The 20,167-nt window shown below is 43.1% G+C and overlaps 1 protein-coding gene across 2 annotated transcripts; it reads left to right on the top strand.

Moving 5' to 3' along the window:
• Nucleotides 1–8,520: 8,520 nt before the first annotated feature.
• Nucleotides 8,521–13,299, top strand: LOC123103436 (serine/threonine-protein phosphatase PP-X isozyme 2). 2 transcript variants are annotated; one of them, XM_044525027.1, is made up of 8 exons: nucleotides 8,521–8,867; nucleotides 9,314–9,466; nucleotides 11,360–11,422; nucleotides 11,507–11,592; nucleotides 11,733–11,808; nucleotides 11,887–12,155; nucleotides 12,706–12,801; nucleotides 12,866–13,299. In XM_044525027.1, the coding sequence occupies exons 1-8, from the start codon at nucleotides 8,721–8,723 to the stop codon at nucleotides 12,987–12,989; spliced, it is 1,014 nt and encodes a 337-aa protein (XP_044380962.1). In that variant the 5' UTR covers nucleotides 8,521–8,720; the 3' UTR covers nucleotides 12,990–13,299. The 2 variants fall into 2 exon arrangements, with proteins under 2 accessions (XP_044380962.1, XP_044380961.1); XM_044525026.1 differs by having other exon boundaries at nucleotides 8,526–8,867; nucleotides 12,706–12,784.
• Nucleotides 13,300–20,167: the final 6,868 nt, after the last annotated feature.

The following is a 20,167-nucleotide window of genomic DNA, read 5'->3' as shown; positions in this document are numbered from 1 at the left end:
CATCAAACTTTTTTTTACTTACAACTCAATATTACAACTCGATACTAGAACAAAAATATGACTCTATATGAATGCCTCTGGCGGTGTACCGGGATGTGCAATGATCTAGCATAGCAATGAAATCAAAAAACGGACAAGCCATGAAAACAACATGCTAGCTATCTTACGATCATGCAAAGCAATATGACAATAAATGCTCAAGTCATATATATGATGATGATGGAAGTTGCATGGCAATATATCTCAGAATGGCTATGGAAATGCCATGATAGGTAGGTATGGTGGCTGTTTTGAGGAAGATATAAGGAGGCTTATGTGTGATAGAGCATATCATATCACGGGGTTTGGATGCACCTGCGAAGTTTGAACCGACTCTCAAGGTGAGAAAGGGCAATGCACGGTACCGAAGAGGCTAGCAATGATGGAAGGGTGAGAGTGCGTATAATCCATGGACTCAACATTAGTCATAAAGAACTCACATACTTATTGCAAATATCTATTAGTCATCGAAACAAAGTACTACACGCATGCTCCTAGGGGTATAGATTGGTAGGAAAAGACCATCGCTCGTCCCCAACTGCCACTCATAAGGAAGACAATCACTAAATACCTCATGCTCCAACTTTGTCACATAGGTTCACCATACGTGCATGCTACGGGAATCACAAACTTCAACACAAGTATTTCTACAATCCACAACTACCCACTAGCTAACCGAGATTTTTGGTTTGGTAATCGGTTTCTACCGTATTAGCCAATTAGCCAATGTGGCAACGAATCAGCTGTGAGGCTATCTTCCATTCCACATGCGCTCTATATATAGACTAGCTATCCATCTCCATGTGCGTGGCTGGCCGAGGTGGGACTAAACCACTAGCCCGCAGCGCCTCTCATACGCACATACAAATTGACTACGTCGGGCACACACAGGAAATGAGATCTAGCTTGGGCCTTGCATGCAGGTCGTCGCTCGCCGGCTTGGCCCGGTATTTTGTTTTGTCGCGACTAAAGCACGCACTCGAGGCCACCTGGCACGGGAACAGCTCGTTGTTGCACGCGTCATAGGCTATATTCGGTTTTTCTGTTCGGTTACCGTGCTTATACCGAACCGAATGAATCCAGTTCAGTTAGCAAAGATACTAACCAAATTTGTCTGTACTAACATTAAAAACTGAAATTTCGGTTTTTTCGGTTTTGGTATCGGTTCGGTCTTCAGTTTGTCGGTTTTTATGCCCACCCCTAGTCCCACCTCGGCCAGCCACGCACATGGAGATGGATAGCTAGTCTATATATAGAGCGCATGTGGAATGGAAGATAGCCTCACAGCTGATTTGTTGCCACATTGGCTAATTGGCTAATACGGTAGAAACCGATTACCAAACCGAAAATCTCGGTTAACCGAATATTCGGTTTCCTATTTTGGGATGTCTTTTTCGGTTTTCATCTTTGCTAACCGAATTTCCAAAATAACTGAATGGTAGAAACCGAATTTTCGGTTTATACCGAATGCCCAGGCCTACTAGCATGACTCTAATATCACCATCTTTGTATTGCAAAACTATTGCAAGGAATCAAACATATCATATTCAGTGATCTACAAGTTTTATGTAGGATTTAATGACTAACCATGTGAATGACCAATTCCTGTCATCTCTCTAAATAGATATAAGTGAAGCAAGAGAGTTTAATTCTTTCTACAAAAGATATGCCCACGCTCTAACATATATAAGTGAAGCAAAAGAGCATTCTACAAATGGCGGTTTTCTATGTGAAGGGAAACAGGCAATCCAAACTTCAAATGATATAAGCGAAGCACATGAAGCATTCTATAAAGCCATACTCAAAAGATATAAGTGAAGTGCAAAGAGCATTCTATAAATCAACCATGGACTATCTCATACCAGCATGGTGCATCAAAGAAAAGTGAAAACTAAATGCAAAAGACGCTCCAAGATTTGCACATATCACATGAACGAAACGAAACCGAAAACATACCGATACTTGTTGAAGAAAGATGGGATGCCTTCCAAGGCATCCCCAAGCTTAGACGCTTGAGTCTCCTTGAATATTTACTTGGGGTGCCTTGGGCATCCCCAAGCTTGAGCTCTTGCTTCTCCTCCTTCTCCTCATATAGAGACCTCCTCGATCTTTGATCACTTCATCCACACAAAACTCAACAGAAAGCTTTATAAGATTCGTTAGTATAATAAAGCAAATCACTACTCTAAGTACTATTGCAAACCAATTAGTATTTTGTTTTTGCATTGTAGCTACTGTAATATAACTTTTCCATGGCTTAATCTACTGATAGAAATCGATAGTTTCATCAAAACAAGCAAACGATGCATCAAAAACAGAATCTGTCTTAAACAGGATAGTTTGTAGTAATCTGAACATTCACCATACTTCTGTTACTCCAAAAATTCTAAAACATATAGGAAAAATAAAAAAATTGTATAGAAAGATAGTGCAAAAAGTTTCAGAACCGTTTGGCGTTCCAGTAAAAAATGTAAAACGCGCACTACAACCAAAGTTTCTGTTTTGCACCGCACAAACCAACAAGCAATGTAAACATCCTAAAGGCAAATATTGGCACATTATTTTTATGATACGATGGATTTGTACAAGGGGATAATTATTTTTGTTGAAAGTTTTTGTAATCAAGGGTCACAAAGTTTCCATGGGCATGAACAAAGTTCAAGGCTAGCTCCCACTTCAACAATGCTCGTCTTTCTCACTTTCGCTTTTCTTTTTGAAAAAGTTTTAGGTTCCCCTCTTTATTTTTTTGTTTTTAAACTTTATAAAAGCACACAACAGAAATAAATGGCTCTCTAAAACTTTCGGGTTGTCTCCCTGGCAGCGCCTAGAAATATCAGGGAGAGCCACGAAACCACTTTTCCACCGCCGCAACCTTCTGTACCCGTGAGATCCCATCTTGGGGCCTTTTTCGGCGATCTGCCAGAGGGGGAATTGATCACGGAGGGTTTCTACATCAACACCATTGCCTCTCCGATGAAGCGTGAGTAGTTTACCACAGACCTTCGGGTCCATAGTTATTAGCTAGATGGCTTCTTCTCTCTCTTTGATTCTCAATACAAAGTTCTCCTCGATGTTCTTGGAGATCTATTTAATGTAATACTCTTTTGCGGTGTGTTTGTCGAGATCCGATGAATTTTGGATTTATGAACAAGATTATCTATGAATATTATTTGGTTCTTCTCTGAATTCTTATATGCATGATTTGATATCTTTGCAAGTCTCTTCGAATTATCGGTTTAGTTTGGCCTACTAGATTGATCTTTCTTGCAATGGGAGAAGTACTTAGCTTTGGGTTCAATCTTACAGTGTCCTTTCCCAGTGACAGTAGGGGCAGCAAGACACGTATTATATTGTTGCCATCAAGGATAACAAGATGGGGTTTTCATCATATTGCTTGAGTTTATCCCGCTACATCATGTCATCTTACTTAATGGATTACTCTGTTCTTCATGAACTTAATACTCTAGATGCAGGCAGGAGTCGGTCGATGTGTGGAGTAATAGTAGTAGATGCAGGCAGGAGTCGGTCTACTTGACACGGATGTGATGCCTATATTCATGATCATTGCCTTAGATATCGTCATAACTTTGCGCTTTTCTACCAATTACTCGGCAGTAATTTCTTCACCCAGTGTAATATTTTCTATCTTAGAGAAGCCTCTAGTGAAACCTATGCCCCCCGGGTCTATTTTCCATCATATAAGTTTCCAATCTACTATTTTGCAATCTTTTACTTTCCATTCTATAAACAAAAATACCAAAAATATTTACTTTACCATTTATCTATCTCTATCAGATCTCACTTTTGCAAGTAACCGTGAAGGGATTGACAACCCATTTATCGTGTTGGATGCAAGTTGTTGATTGTTTGTGCAGGTATTCGGTGACTTGTTTGTTGTCTCCTACTGGATTGATACCTTGCTTCTCAAAACTGAGCGAAATCATTACTCTACTTTGCTGCATCACCCTTTCCTCTTCAAGGGAAAAACCAACACAAGCTTATATATATATATATATATATATATATATATATATATATATATATATATATATATATGGGGGGGCACCCCTAGCACACACCAGACAATTGCCTAGCCGTGTGCGGAGCCCCCCTCCACCATTTACACCTCCGGTCATATTTTCGTAGTGCTTAGGCGAAGCCTTGCGGAGATCACTTCACCATCACCGTCACCACGCCGTCGTGCTGATGGAACTCATCTACTACATCGACGTCTTGCTCGATCAAGAAGGCGAGGGACGTCACCGAGCTGAACATGTGCATAACTCAGAGGTGTCGTATGTTCGGTACTTGACCGGTCGGAGCTAGAAGAAGTTCGACTACATCAACCGCGTTGTCAAACTCTTTCGCTTACGGTCTACGAGGGTACGTAGACACATTCTCCCCCTCGTTGCTATGCATCTCCATGGATAGATCGCTGCGTGTGCGTAGAATTTTTTTTGTTTTCCATGCAACGATTCCCAACATGGTGAACTTTTATATTAGATTTGATTTTTTCCAAAAAAAACCTACACCCATCAACCCCAAAAGACCACAAAGGGTTATATCGATATAACTAGTGATAACCTTCAAAAGCTAATAAACTCTGACGCAATCATCCTCGTAGTCTACAAGACAGATCTCCAGGAGATGGTTATAAGAAAGTGCCAGGAATACCTAACGAAACACCAATACATCGTTGTTTTATAGCAGGATAACAAATGAAAAACTTCGGAAATAGCCAAAGGCAAGAGGGACAAAGAACATCTCCTTGAAGATCATCCAGCCATAATCCGGTTTGTCCCTATCCTCCAATAGTGCATCGCATCGAAGACTTCACTTGCAATCAGCTCAACCATTCTTACTCCCCACTTCATTGTTCTTCGTCGTTTTGGGTTTTTTCTGGAGAATATTACAATCATGAAGCCATTTGATAACCATGTTAACATGAGTACAATGACCGGCCACCTTGTTTTATGAAAAAGTGATATTATTTCTCCATTTCTAAATAGTCCAAAAAACATCAGATTTCCAACCACAAGTAAGTTTTTCCAATTTTATTAAATCTCAACAACCAAATGTTGAACAGGTCATGTATAGTGTCAGATATATCATGCAAATTGAAAGCACATTTCATTACATTCCAAAGCAATTTTGCAACAGAACATTGTAAGAACAAATGGTTGATAGATTCATTTCTTCCGCAATATGGCATTTATTATCACCAATCCATCCTCTTCTAAGAAGGTTGTCTTTAGTAAGGATACTATTTCTAAGAACCAGCCAAATAACTCTCGATGGCATCTTAGCTTTCCACAACCAGAGGCCTATAGTATGATTTGACTGAATACACGTCATTATTAGTAAGTGTTAATATGATGAAGTCTTTTTTATATGTCAAAACTACTCAACACATACTTCTTTAAATATGGTCCCATAGAACTTCCAAGCATTTCATTTTCATCAGCACTTCTGAGCCATCTCAGGTTGCTTCTTTTTTGTCTAGTGTAAGTTTGGCACTTCTAAACTATCTTGCTCTAGATTTCTTAAACCTGGCAATGGCTCTATTTTGTTCTGGTCAGAGTATGAATCTCTCTCTCCATATAGCCCTTCATGGTTCCATCCATCACATACCCTCACAATTCATTCGACTCCACTGGACATCCCACTTCACTCTACTCAATCCATTAACCATATAGATAAAGATAGATCTAAGGCAATAGAAGAACAAATAATTGTTGGGTGATACCATGATTCACCTCTTGATTCTTTGACAAACATAAACTTAACTTTTTTTGAATCACTACTCCTCGAGATCATCTATTCGCATTTATGTCTTTGTAAGAGAGTGATTCCTTTGGGTACTTGAGAGAAGCTTTGATTTGAATCTTTGAAGGGGCTGTTTCCAAACGACTTTATTTTGATTGTTACCCTTGGATGATGAGTGCATCCTAAATGGTTATAAGTAACTTGTGATCCTACCAAGTTCTATGCACCAGGGACACAAGAGTTTGTACGGGCACAAAGACAGCCTACTTTGTGAAGATCTATATTTTAGTGGGGCTTCTAAGTACAAGCCATGATGTAATAGGCTGGTTGTGCTTCATGGGCCACTCGATGGGCGACAGAACCGGGATCCTTGGATCATAGAACCCTTTAGTTCGAAGTTTTATTGACTTGGACGTAAGATAGCGTCAACTATCCAAACCATGGGAAAAATACTCATGCCACAAGTGTTTGCATTCTCTAGACCCTACCACAACCTTACTTGCAAGAGTAGTACCTTTCTGTTGCTTATTACTCTTTATATATTACATGCTAAGTTCTTATGGTAGCCCGGTCCTTGTCGCGTGAAGTTAAAATCTCTTAGCCCTTAGAACTGATGTTTCATAGGAATATTCACCCCCTCTAGTCCCTGTCCTCGACCACAACAATTACCTTCATTTTGTAAGAAGATAAAGTATATTCATGGACAGACTAAAAACTACCTTGAAGCATATCACCCAAAATCTGATGGCCTCGACAGCTTAAAAAACTCTAAAATATATAACGATTCAAAACGTAATAAGGAGTGTACTGAATTTTATAGTGTGCACGTAGTATTTCTCACCCATCTTGCGTAGTGTGTTATCATCTGACCATATTTTACATACATCACAAGCCAAATATCATGTTGGATAGTAGCATATCATCACATTTCAAACTGTTAATATTTAAGCATTCAACTCACGCAACTCTTCACATACTCATAGCGCTATAATTGGTATGAAGTACTAAAACCCATCAACTGTATATCACTCAAAGCTTTTAAGAACATCCCATTATGCACAAATCATGATATCATAGGAATTCAAACCACAACCCTGCTAGTGAAGCCATTTAAATACTCATAACACATGATTCGACATGTTGCTATTGACACCATACATCGCGGCAAGCCGTTTCTATCAAGCCCATCTTTAACAGCCACCATATGCAACTCATGCCTCCACATCAGCAAAACCCCACCCTCATGCCTTGAGCATTATACGTTACAAATCGATAGCAACCACCACCATGGCTGCTGGTGCTATTGGACGGAAGGTCTGACCACGCCATCGACCATGCATGGAACATACACCATGCATGCAAGACATGTCCACACCGAACTAAATTTACGCCGACATGGACACCTCATGACTGCCTTGCACGGCCACGTCGCCTGCTCAACGATGAAGATGTATATGTCAGTAAGATGTATTTGTTGATCGTGTGAGCGAATTTGGTGTGTAGTGGATCGATGAAAGGGAAGGGTGGCATTGGCCATGGCCAATGGCGACGTCGATTTAGATATACTTGGAGCCAAACATTCACATCATTATCGTGCTTAAGGTGCGCATGTGATAGGACACCTTTGAGCAGTGGCGGAGCTTGAAAGAAAAAACTGGGCGGGCTAGACTAAAGAAGAACACAAATTTTCTAAAACCCTGAATCATAAGCATTAGCGTATGATACAATGTTACAAGATGGAGAGAGCACATATGTACATTATTATGCTATTGCTTATCAAATGGAGAATTTTGTGTTGCCCTACTACCGTGTGCAGTCCCTTCAGATGTATGATGTATCTCAACAAAATCTTGTCCAGTACCAGCGGGCAGGGATGTCGGAGCCTTGGGGTAGAGCCACCGTAGCACACAGAGCAAGGGCTCACGCACCGGTACCGTTGTTGGCAGCAACACTGACAGACGCGAGATCCACGAGGTGACCCGCGACTAATGCGACCTGACGAAAGATGTGACCCCCCCCCCGCGCCATGGTCGACAGCTGCTCTGCGAGATAACCGAAGGCTCGCTCCGGTGGTCGGTGCTCCCTGGTCCGGGGCGGCGATACGGCTACATGCTTCAAGATGGGGAGAGGGTGGAGATGTGGTGCAGTCCCCACTCGCTGATGCCGTGCGCAAGTGCGCTGTCTACGAGAGATTCAGAGGATGTGCAAAGCTGGGTTAGGGGTGCTGGGATAGGAAGATACATAGGTAAAAAATTGGTTAAATTCCTGGGCGGGCCATTGCCCAGGTCGGCCCCAACAGAGCTCCGCCCCTGCCTTTGAGTCTGTCAATCCACACATACAAAAATATATATTGATAATGAAGAAGGGTCACCTCTTGAAGCAAACTCGAGGAGAAGAACACAAGAAACACACTGCACAATACCCACCATGTGGTTTGTAACTGGTTTTCTAGAGTGAGAAAAGGGGAAGGAAAGATGGACGGGACACCATCATTCATTCATTAACTCCTCTTTAATTATAATAAAAAATATTATTTCCAACTATACTTTATGTTTTATGAAGGAAATTAGTCGATACCTTTGGTTGATTTTAAAATAGAAGGCAATATCTACCATTAAATCTGGAGAAAAAAAATATGAACATGAGATTAGCAGAAGTTGAGAACCTGACAGGCAAAGAGAACACGGGGCAGGGAAATCAAAAATGTTCCCCGGCGACGGGAATCGAAAGTAAGGTAACCTTACCGGCCACGAAACGCTCGCCCCCACATGCCACCACGGCCCGCACTGCACGCGCCTCCTCCCTCCTCCCCCTCCTAACCCTAGAATCTTCCAGAATCAGCGTGAAGCAGGGAGGGCGAGGCGCGCGCCGCGCTTCCGGAAGCTTCTAGAAGCTCTAGTGGGGAAGGAGCCGAGATGGGGACGTCGGATCTGGACCGGCAGATCGAGCAGCTCAAGCGGTGCGAGCCGCTGGCGGAGGCGGAGGTCAAGGCGCTCTGCCTCAAGGCCATGGAGATCCTCGTCGAGGAGAGCAACGTCCAGCGCGTCGACGCCCCCGTCACGGTACGTGCTTGCGCGCAGCTCCCTCTCCTTCTCGATTGGAAGCGGTCTGGGCGCGATTCAATGGGGGAAATGGCGCGCTCTCGAAGCGAGTCGGGGTCGCTCCCCGAGGTCCCGGTGAAGATTGCGGGTGCTTAGGAGATGTCCTGATGTGCGGGAAGGCTTCGATTCCGTTCGTTTGGGCAACCAAATTTCACTGCGTTCTGATTGAGATTTACTAGTGTTTGAATTAGGGCTCTAGGGTTTCGTTGGTGAGGTGATGCTAGAATTCCTCTGTCATTATCTTCTGGAGATGGTCTGGGGAAAATATTTCTCATTCCTGTCATGTCTTTTTCAAGGAAAATGATGTTATGTGTATATTCATTGGTTGTGCTTTTGTCTGACTGATATATCTACACGTGTTCAAATAATTGTGATTTAAGAAACTAATATCTGCTTCTTGCACTCAGATATGTGGAGACATTCATGGACAGTTCTACGACATGAAAGAACTTTTCAAAGTTGGTGGTGACTGCCCAAAGACAAACTACCTGTTCCTTGGGGATTTTGTTGACCGAGGATTTTATTCTGTTGAAACATTTTTGCTTCTTTTGGCCTTAAAGGTATGCTGTTGATAAGTAATACTAATATGTTTTGTAGGCATATCTATTAATGCTGTATTTTTTAATGTTTCTTGATGCCTATGTTTCAAAAACGGTAACGACCATTTCCTCAGTCAACTGACCCAGTAGTGACTCTGCCTACACTGACTTACCAGACTATTTTACTTGTACGGGGAAGGCCCTGCTCCTTATATACAGACTGGTATATGGTATAGTAGACCTGTTTGTACAGCAGTGGTCAAAGGCTGGCGCTCAGCTTGCGGCCCTGATGTGCACATGAAAGCCAATAGTGTGAAGCCTGTATGACACTAGACTGCGTAATAACGTGAACTAGTAGTTCAAATGAATGGTGTCTAATTATCTTTTTTTGTTGCTGGAATGGTCACACATGTGTATCTATAACTCTCAGTTTTGCAATAATTCCTAGCTAGAATTGGAAGCTATTTCTAACTTATTTTGATTGTGTCAACTTTGAAACCAAAGGTAGCCTTTTATGAACATGGTCTAGGCAGCTGTATCAGCATATACATGCTGTGGTAAGACAAAATCAATACTAACTGCTGCCCCGTAAAATGCTCATAAGGAATCTGGCATCCAAGGGAGAAGAAGAATAGAATAGGGTGATTGAACTGCTTAGTAGACAATTGAGGAGAATTTGGAAGTTGATTTTGAAGCTAGTTTGGAAGTATTAGAATTGGAGTCCAGAAAGGACACAACACATCCTCCATTTAAGGATGTATTGTCTCTATGACTTCTCTCTGTTTTAGAAAAGAAGATTAATGATTTAGTTTTTTCTTATAAAAGTTCTTGCCTAGCTATTCCTCTCCTTAAGGTCTCATTCAATCCATGCCTTCTGGCCACCCTCTAGGTTCATATCATAGTGACCGAAATGATTGAATGGACTAGAAGTATAGCAAGTCTTGTAGAAGGAGCTGCTTTCTTCCCACGCCTCTCATGAAAAGGTGCAATGTGGGAAGTGTGGCATGAAACAGGGTTCTGCATGTCGACAGAAATGTAATCTGGTCTGGTATGCTCGCACTTAAGGAAAGTGCTAGGTGTTAATTGTGCGTTTTGCCACCGCCTTGCGCTTTTCTTACCAAAGCGCACGCTTAAGTGCAATTATGCGCACATTAAGCGCTAGGCATTTTGCTATCGCCTAGGGCCTAGGCGCGCCTTTTTTAACTATGGGTATGCTACATCTCAAGTTATCAGCCAAATGACCCTGGAGATTCTTAGGTATATACACATACTCTTGTCATGTATTGATGATGTATAGCTTCAGAGAGTAAGGGTGTGTTTGGTCTGCGCCCAATTTTGCCCTACCAAAAATTTGGCAAGTCAAAATTTTGGTCAAGGTTTTGCTTGCCCCTGATTCTAGTAAACACTGGCTAAAAAATGAACCAGAGTAGGTAAAGGGGTATTAGCTTGCCAAAAAATTGGCAACTGTCCAAACAAAGACCAAACTTTTGGTCATAGCCAAAAAATTGGTAAGGTATATTACCAAACAGAATCTAAATTCTGATGCCTAACTTACTTCAAAGAGTAACTGTTGTTTGGCTGCTAAGTGCCTGGCCTGTTTCATAACTGAGGATGCCATATAAGATATTGTATTGCATCTTGCTGTAAAAAGGCCACCTAAAGTCAGCATAACTCTGCACCTCACTGAATGGCTGAAAGATTTATCTTATGGCTGTTTTAAAATACGGGAATTCTGCATGCTTGCTTTAATTTTTTGGAGAGGCCTTATGCTCATTTATGATTTATCTTGGTTCCTCTATATTCAAATTCCCTAATCCAAATTCAGTAGTTAAACACTTCGAGTTGTTCGATTTCAAGTTACATTCTGTGCCATTTACTTTCCTGTCCTAACCTTTACTATCAAATTGTCTCCAGGTTAGGTACCCAGATCGTATAACTTTAATACGAGGAAATCATGAGAGCAGGCAGATCACACAAGTGAGGGACCTTTTCCAAGTTGGATATTCTGTATTGATGTTACGGTAGCTGCCATTTATTCTTCGAACTCGTGCATCGCTGCAGGTTTATGGCTTCTATGATGAGTGTCTTCGTAAATATGGCTCGGTGAATGTCTGGAGATATTGCACAGAAATATTTGACTATTTAAGGTAATATTTCAATGTTGCTTTTATATTGCGTGTATGCTTCTTTGAATTAAAATCTATTTAAGGTAATGCTATGAGGCTGCTATATGCTTCTTTGAATTAAAATCATAATCTACAAGAGCTGACATGTTTGTTATTTTCAGTTTGTCTGCACTTATTGAGAACAAAATCTTCAGTGTCCATGGAGGCCTTTCCCCTGCTATTACGACACTGGATCAGGTATATAATTCTCCAGTGTTATATTTTGTAGGTCATGCATTCGATTTCTATTATTTTATTATCATGTGCCCCCAACAGATCAGAGTAATAGACCGCAAGCAAGAAGTGCCTCATGATGGTGCCATGTGTGACCTTCTTTGGTCTGATCCAGAGGATGCTGTAGACGGCTGGGGATTAAGTCCTCGAGGTGCAGGGTTCCTCTTTGGTGGAAACGTCGTCTCTTCATTTAACCACTCAAACAACATAGATTATATTTGCCGTGCTCATCAACTAGTCATGGAAGGATTCAAGTGGATGTTCAATAACAAGATTGTTACTGTATGGTCTGCTCCTAACTATTGCTACAGGTACTTGAAAATCCAGCTTCTGTCATAATGTTCCTTTTGAAGTATAATCATGAATTCTGTAGAGTTTAGCTGTTGACAGTATTGAATATGATTGTGTCTGGAAATTAAGAGAATGAAAGTGGGTGTGGGGTTTATATCAAAGGCATAAAAGATTGCTGACATAACATGTTCTATATTGTCCCACCTGTTCAAAGCTTTTGATTTTCTGTTGCCGTGATGCCGCTTTGTATAAATTATGTTCAGGCTACTGCGTACCCTACAGTTTGAGTACATGTGAATATGTGATGAAACTTAGAATTTGATATTTTTTAACTCGTACCATTTGCAGAGGTTTAGCAATTGTACTGCAATTATTTTAGTTGCTATATAAGAAAACTTACTGCAATTGTTTGGATTTGAGAGTTATGTAAGACTTAAGAGGAATATGTTACACAGTCTGAATTTTTCTGGCGGCCTTTTTATTAGCGTGCTGTGATCTCTGATCGGTATGCTGTATTTGTTATAGTACCTAATAAAATGCTTACCTCTTTCGAAATTATCTGACTTGCAGGTGTGGCAATGTTGCTGCAATCCTAGAGCTTGATGAGAACTTGAATAAGCAGTTCCGTGTATTTGAAGCTGCTCCACATGTTCGTGCTCATGACTTGTACCATTACCTTTGTAATGTGTTGCACACACCTGGCATCTAATTTGTCTGCCTACCTCTGTAGGAATCAAGAGGTGTTCCTGCCAAGAGGCCTGCCCCAGATTACTTTCTTTGAGACTGCACACATGGCATGTGACACGCTGTGTTTTCATGCCCTTGAGCACCAGCGGGCCGATAGGGGGTATTGAAGGCGTGCCATGTTGGCAGATGGGCGCGTGCTTTGCAAGAGATTAGCCAGGAGGTGCTTTCGGGATGTATAAATCGATTGTTCTGTGTCCGTCCAGGTCTATTGTTTGTAACAAAGTTGATGTCGGTATCCACTTCTCCCCCAAATAGCTCCAATTTGAGCTTTGAGAAAATGCCTCCGCGAAGGGAGTGGTGTAGATGAAGCCACTCTGGGCCCATGATGTAAAATTTTGATGCCAGTCCCTTCCTCCCCTGGGAATCCGTACATTTTCTAGAATGTAGAATGGTATGCAAATGTGTGCCTTGAGTTTACCTTTTTGTTGCATTGCAGGCAGCTGTAGGAAATCTTGTAGTTTTGATGTTTTGCATGGAAGTATTCTGAGGAAGTACACATCAGTATTGCTGCCGGTACCGGAACGTGTTGCTGTTTTACGATTGCTGTGGAAGTGTCTTATAGTCGAGATTGGTTCTTTTGCGTTCCCAACCTGTTTCCTTGTGGTTTTGCCCAGGCACTCCTCGCCCTCCCAGGTGCATCTCGCCCAGCAGCAGCTTCTCGTCCAGATCATTTGCAACTGATTCAAACAATCGACTGATCAACCTGCAAAGGAGAAGTAGACCAACCAGCAAACACTACAACAAAGGAGGAGCAGATCAACTAGCAAACTGAGAGCATCTCTAGCAGACCCTGCATTCCGCCGGCCCGCAAAACGCGTTTGCAGTTCGCGGAAAAACGGGTAAAAAAGATATTTGCGGAATATGCTTTTTTACAAGTTGGCTTTGCGGGGTCTGGTCTGGCGCCACTCCTCCCGGTCCAGAAAACCTAAATTTACACCTCAATTTGATCTAACACAATGCATTTCTTTGCTTTTTCAACAACATTGGATACATAAGACATCATCAAATTTTTGCTAGAATAGCAAGACCAAAGAAAACAAGAACCACAAGTATGCATTTTAGAAGATTTCCAACTTTCATAACTGCTCCCACTAGTTGGACTAATATCTTCTTCATGCATTCATTGTTGATCTGTGGATTCTTAATTTTGCATTCTTCTTTCTCCATCTTTGGTTCGAAAGAAGTAGTCGTTGCTTCCCCTCCAGTTGCACATGCAGCCGCATCATTGCCTTCGATTCTACTAAGGAGTGCACGAACATCTATTAAGTTGCTTTCTATCAATAAATCAATGTATTCGCCTTCTCAAAACCAAAATGAGCATCCATCTTCCTACACACATGATGATGTTCGAAATGAGCTACCGCAATTGAACCAAAGAACGAGCTATCAAAATGAGCCAAATGACAACAGCACGTACCCCGTCATTTTCGCATTTGAAGAACACCCATCCGGGGTGCTTTGGCGTGCCCGAAGTTAGCCGCAACACTGTCCGCGTGCAGTCATCGCACTGTATGAGCGGCATCGGCGAGCCATAGAGCCGCTGCGCGAGCGCCGAGCCCGGTGGACGGCCGGCCGAGTACATGCCCACAAACCGTCGGCGGCAGCGGGAGGACGTACCCGTACCCGCAATGCGGCGATGCGACCTTGTCGGGGCTGCGTGAGATGCTCCCCGACCACTCCATCGCTTGGCGCAGCCATCGGCGACTAGAAATGCCAAATCCGCAACTTTCCGGCCCACCGATGCAGGAGGGGGGGTGGGGGGGTGAAGGGCAACCTCGTGCGTGTGGCGGCCTTTCGCCGTGCTCCCGCCGACTACTTTCGCCAGAATCTTGGGCGGCGGCCCGACGGCGGGGCGAGGGGGAGAGGGGAGGTGGTTGGTGGGGAAAAGCGCGGGCTGAAATGTCCTCCCCACCAACTGCTCCCGCTATATGTAGGGCACCGACGGGCCCAGGGGGGGGGGGGCAAACCCGCGTATTCGCGGGTTTGGGTCAAGTTTTTGCCGCGCCCCTCAAATTTTTTGCGGGCCTGCCGCGTTTGCGGGGTCTGTTCGGGCGGGATTTTCCGCGCCGACCCTCATTTTGGCGGTTATTTTGCAGGTCGGGTCTTTTTGCGGGGTCTGCTAGGGTTGCTATGAGGGAGTGTAGCAGAGGAGTAGATCATCCGCAAATCAAGGTCTACTACATCAATATCTGTTCATATCAACAAAGCAAAAGGAGTGCTGCTGATCAATATCAGTTCAATTGATCATCTGCTGCAACAAATGAACTTATCACCTACAACAAATCAGCAAATTGTATAGTAGAGGAGGAGTACCACTGATTCAAACCGAGGGTTATACTGAGTAGCAGCAGAAGGACAACACCATCAAGAAATACAATACTCCTTTTAATTTACTCCAACAGATCAAGAAGAGCAGAGAAAAAGTATACGTGGAGTACTTGGAGTAGATGATCACAATAGAGTTTACCTGAGCTGAGCACAGGTTTAATGTCAGCAGAAGCATCAGCTAAGCCTGAGCACTTGGTTAATATCAGCAAGTATCAGCTGTCGGAGTTAAATACGACACATCCCCGTTGATAGGATATCCTAACTAGGCGACTTGGCACGATGGTAACATGAGGCAATGTTTACCTAGGTTCAGGCTCCTAGAGAGGAGATAATAACCTACATCCTGCTTTTGAGTGTGTACAGAGTACATGTCAAGTACCAAGGGATTGACCATGATGTACGACGACCCCTGACTTATATAGCATAAGCGCGCGGGGGGGGGGGGGTCCTAGGGTTACAGAACTAGGCTCGGCCCACCAGACCGGAACTGGCAGGGTGTAAGGACCCTTAGCCGGGGTACTGTCAATAGCCCCTGAAACAGTCTTCAAGCTTGGCTGCACCTCGGTAGCCCCGAGTTGCATGTCATATTCAGTCACTGGGCTTGAAACAAGTTCAAATGAATCGTCCCTTGAACACGGTCATCCTACACCCGACCTCCCGCTAAGCTGCCTCCGTCTTTGAAATTCTGGAGGTGTTGGTTGACCTGCGCACAAGAAAAGTTTTCCCGCGCAACTAGCCAGGTGGGGGAGCCAAGTTCCTGCGTTGTGTAATCAAAGGTCACCCAGCTAGCTGTAACAAGCCAGACCGGTCTCATCAGGCAGCCCCACAAGAATGCATGTCATCCCTAATGTGACGCCCCCGATTTGACCGTACACTAATCATACACGCAAATGTGTATGATCAAGATCAAGGACTCACGGGAAGATATCACAACCCAACTCTAGACACAAATTAAAATAATACAAGCTTTATATTACAAGCCAGGGGCCTCGAGGGCTCGAATACATAAGCTCAAATACACAAGAGTCAGCGGAAGCAACAATATCTGAGCACAAACAGGAGTTAAACAACTTTGCCTTAAGAAGGCTAGCACAAAAACAGCATCGATCAAAAAGGAAAGGCCTCCTGCCTGGGAGCCGCCTAACTACTCCTGGTCGTCGGCGGTCTTCACGTAGTAGTAGGCACCCTCGGGGTAGTGGTAGTCATCAGTGGCGTCGTCTAGCTCATGGGATCCGTCATCTGGTCGCAACAATCGGGTATGGGACAAAAAGAGGTAGCAAAGCAACCGTGAGTACTCATCCAAAGTACTCGCAAGACTTACATCAGAACTAAACTAAGTATGCATCTGTATCAAACAAAAGGTTGTATTTGTGGGCTAAACTGCAGAATGCCAAAAGAGAAAGGGGAAAGCCTAGCCTATCGAAGACTAGCATCTTCAAGCATCTTGCAGCATATAGAAGAGTACATATCAATATAATGTAAAGTAGTAGTGTTATCTACCTCGGCCAGAGATCCTTTCTCGACTCCCATGCGAGAAAGCAATCCCAGAGCCATACTATCCATTTCTCATAACCATGTCTCATCTCAAGTATCCAGTTCTAGTTGTATCGATCGGGATATAACTCCAAGTGTCCGTTACCGTAGGACAGGCTATCGATAGATGTTTTCTTCCCTGCAGGGGTGCACCAACTTACCCACCACGCTCGATTAACTCCGGCCGGACACAATTTCCTGGGTCATGCCCGGCCTCGGCCAAACAATACGCCGCAACCCGACCTAGACTTAATAGAGAGGTCAGCACGCTGGACTAAGCCTATGCCACAGGGGTCACGGGCCATCTCCCTAGGAACTCCTGCACGTTGCGTACGCGGCTGGTGAGCAGACCTAGCTACCTCCTTAAAAAAGGCAGGTGCTTACCAGTCCAACCCGACGCGCGTCGCTCAGTCGCTGACATCTATTAAGCTTTGGCTGATGCATACGACGCAGAACGCCCATACTATGCCCACGTGATGGTTAGTGCTATCAGGCCAGAGGCCCCTCAGATCAAATATCCAAATCGTAGTGGATTAGGAACGTGCGGTAACAAGCAGAGACTCACGAAAGATGTGACCCCGTCGCCCCGTCTCGAGTACTTGCGGCAAGGGCTACGAATGCCCGGCCACGCCTCGTAAGTATCTCGCGGGCACCTTCCAGGTCAACCCGACTCCACATCACTCGCTATTAAGCTCGCACGGGTACCCTCAGGGCCGACCCATCTTTAGTAACATGGTTCAGTGTAAAGTCTTTGTAACCGTAGCAACTGTGTGTCTAACACCAAGGGAAAAACCCGAGGAATCACCCTCGATGGATTCCACTCGATGTACTCATCAAGCTGAACGTAAGAGGAACCACCCTCGAGGTTCACTCTTGAGGGGTTGCACGACATAGTCGTATCGGAAGTGGTTAAGGAGGAAATCACCCTCGATGACCACGACCGAACAGCTACACTACAGAGATCTCATCAGGAGTGATGTAAGAGGTTCCACTCTCGGCACTCGATGGTAACTCTGCAGAGTCGTACAATTAGGGGGGTGATGTGCGGTGTCGGGGCCTGGATGTCGATCACGTTGATCGAGTCATCGAACATAAAGCAAGGCAACTGGGACAAGGTGGGGTCACCGATGGCTCTCTAACCAACTTATACTAAGAAATTTAGGATAAGCAGGTAAGGTATGAAAGCAGGTAACAAAAACATGCTATGCATCAGAGTAGGATCATACAGAAAGTAGTAGCAGTTCTAATGCAAGTATGAGAGGGAAAGAAATGGGCGATATCGTAATGCACTACAAGAAATATGTCAACTAGTGACGTTCTGTCAGTGACCCTGGAAGAATTGGTCATAGATCTATGACCATTTCAGACCAATTAGTCAAAAGCTGTTCGGGGGGCTCCAAACCCTAAACTATAACGACCATTTTGGTCAGAAAGGTCGTAATTTCCTTACACAAAATGGTCATAAAGCATATAGCACTGGTCTATTGCCTTATTTCTAGCTGATCATGACCAATATAGATGGTCATAACCTTGTAAATTGTGGTGGGTTGCTATGACTAGGCGCCACCCCATCAGTTTTGCCTATGTGTCATGTCCATGTGGCAGTTTTTGCCCTAGGTTGTGAAGAAACCTATATTTCTGTCATTCCCAAAATTCCGAAAAAAATCTCATAAATTCTTTGGGTCATATCTTCGTCAAATATGTAAAAAACCTTCCTTGCCTAGTTCAAAAATAATTCAAAAATATTCATTTTCCTATTCTGTTCAGAACAACAGTTTGTGAAGGAAGTACCACTTTCGCATGTCCAAATAGTATTCATTTTCTATAGTGCTTTCCAATGCCCAAATAACCATCCTCCACCAAATGCCAGCTCAATCCATTCATTATTTTGAGCCTAGCTTCAACATTCGTATTTATGTCCAGTGTGGTACTTTGCAAAGCAAGTACCACCTAGGCTCCTCCTTTTGAGCTGAAAATTTGTGAAGACGGTCTTCTTACTAACTGATCATCCTCAACCAAAACTCACGCCCATTAGCCATGTGCATTTCCCGTACCGCTAATCAAACACTTGGCTGCTTATTCATGTTTGAGCATCGATCGGTCTCCTCGTGAGAATCTTATGTTGTAATTTTCTTCCTAGCACCTACCTGGGGAGTGCCCAACCCACTAGACATTCCTAGGCCGCCCAGAACACATGGCAATGCCACGGCCACGCGGTGACCTCGCGGCGGGCATGCGAGTTTACGCGCTCTAGAGTTGGGGCCCTCGGCCACCGTCCAAACCTCAACGTATCGTCACCAAACCATGTATTTCTAATTAAATAGGTACTTATTTAACTAGAAATTATTTTTAGAAAAAATAAATAGCAAACTATGAGGCAGCTGTAGTTCAAATTTGACCCGCTTCTACTTGAATCGGCGGAAATTTGTCTTTTCACGAGAGGTGGATCAAACCTTTTTACACCCAACCATTTTGTCAATTGTGCATTAAATATGTCCTAGTATTTTAGAAAATTGATTTGGTCCAATTTTGCAACAATCATTTGGGAGGTCCTTCACAAGAAAACCTCCTTTTAGGCACTCGAAAAATGGAAAATGGTTTTTTCGTCCAAACAAAATGAAAACTTCCTTAGGCAACATTGTTTGGAATTCCAAGATGCACCCTTGTGCACAATATGAGATCATTTGAACAAACTATGCCATGAATGTGGCCATAAGATTGATCATTTGGCTTGAAAGCCATGAATCTTCACCCATGATAGCTCGTTTCTGATAACACTTTTTTTAAATAATTGCCGTATTACAAGTTTTTTATTTTTCCTGAAAACTTGGTCACATATTATGACACAATGCGAAGGTTTCCCAATTTTTTGATTTTTTTGAATTTTTTATGCCCGTTTCAAAATGCGGTCAAAACAGCGGGCATGACCGTTCCTAGCTAGTGGTTGAATCTTGGATTTTTTGGTGTTTCTCTGATTAAATAGGTACTTATGTACCTACAAATGATTTTTGGAAAAAATAAATAGCAAACTATGAGGCAGCTGCAGTTCAAATTTGACCCGCTTCGAGCTGAATCGGTGGAAATTTGTCTTTTTCACGAGAGGTGGATCAAACCTTTTTACACCCAACAATTTTGTCAATTGTGCATTAAATATGTCCTAGTATTTTAGAAAATTGATTTGGTCCAATTTTGCAACAATTATTTGGGAGGTCCTTCACAAAAAAACCTCCTTTTGGGCACTCGAAAAATGGAAAATGGTTTTTTCGTCCAAAGAAAATGAAAACTTCCTTAGGCAACATTGTTTGCCATTCCAATATGCACCCTTGTGCACAATATAAGATCATTTGAACAAACTATGCCATGAATGTGGCAATAAGATTGATCATTTGGCTTGAAAGCGATGAATCTTCACCCATGATAGCTC

This window comes from Triticum aestivum, chromosome 5A (genome assembly GCF_018294505.1).
Source record: "Triticum aestivum cultivar Chinese Spring chromosome 5A, IWGSC CS RefSeq v2.1, whole genome shotgun sequence".
Classification (NCBI taxonomy): Eukaryota; Viridiplantae; Streptophyta; class Magnoliopsida; order Poales; family Poaceae; genus Triticum; species Triticum aestivum.
This window is presented reverse-complemented; position numbering and strand designations above follow the sequence as displayed.

Bases quoted from the DNA above. Each gene is read 5' to 3' on its own strand.
- LOC123103436 (XM_044525027.1), top strand. From the start codon at position 8,721: ATGGGGACGTCGGATCTGGACCGGCAGATCGAGCAGCTCAAGCGGTGC. The intron at 11,593-11,732 runs GTAATATTTCAA...TGTTATTTTCAG, and splicing joins GAAATATTTGACTATTTAAG to TTTGTCTGCACTTATTGAGA. The intron at 12,156-12,705 runs GTACTTGAAAAT...TCTGACTTGCAG, and splicing joins GCTCCTAACTATTGCTACAG to GTGTGGCAATGTTGCTGCAA.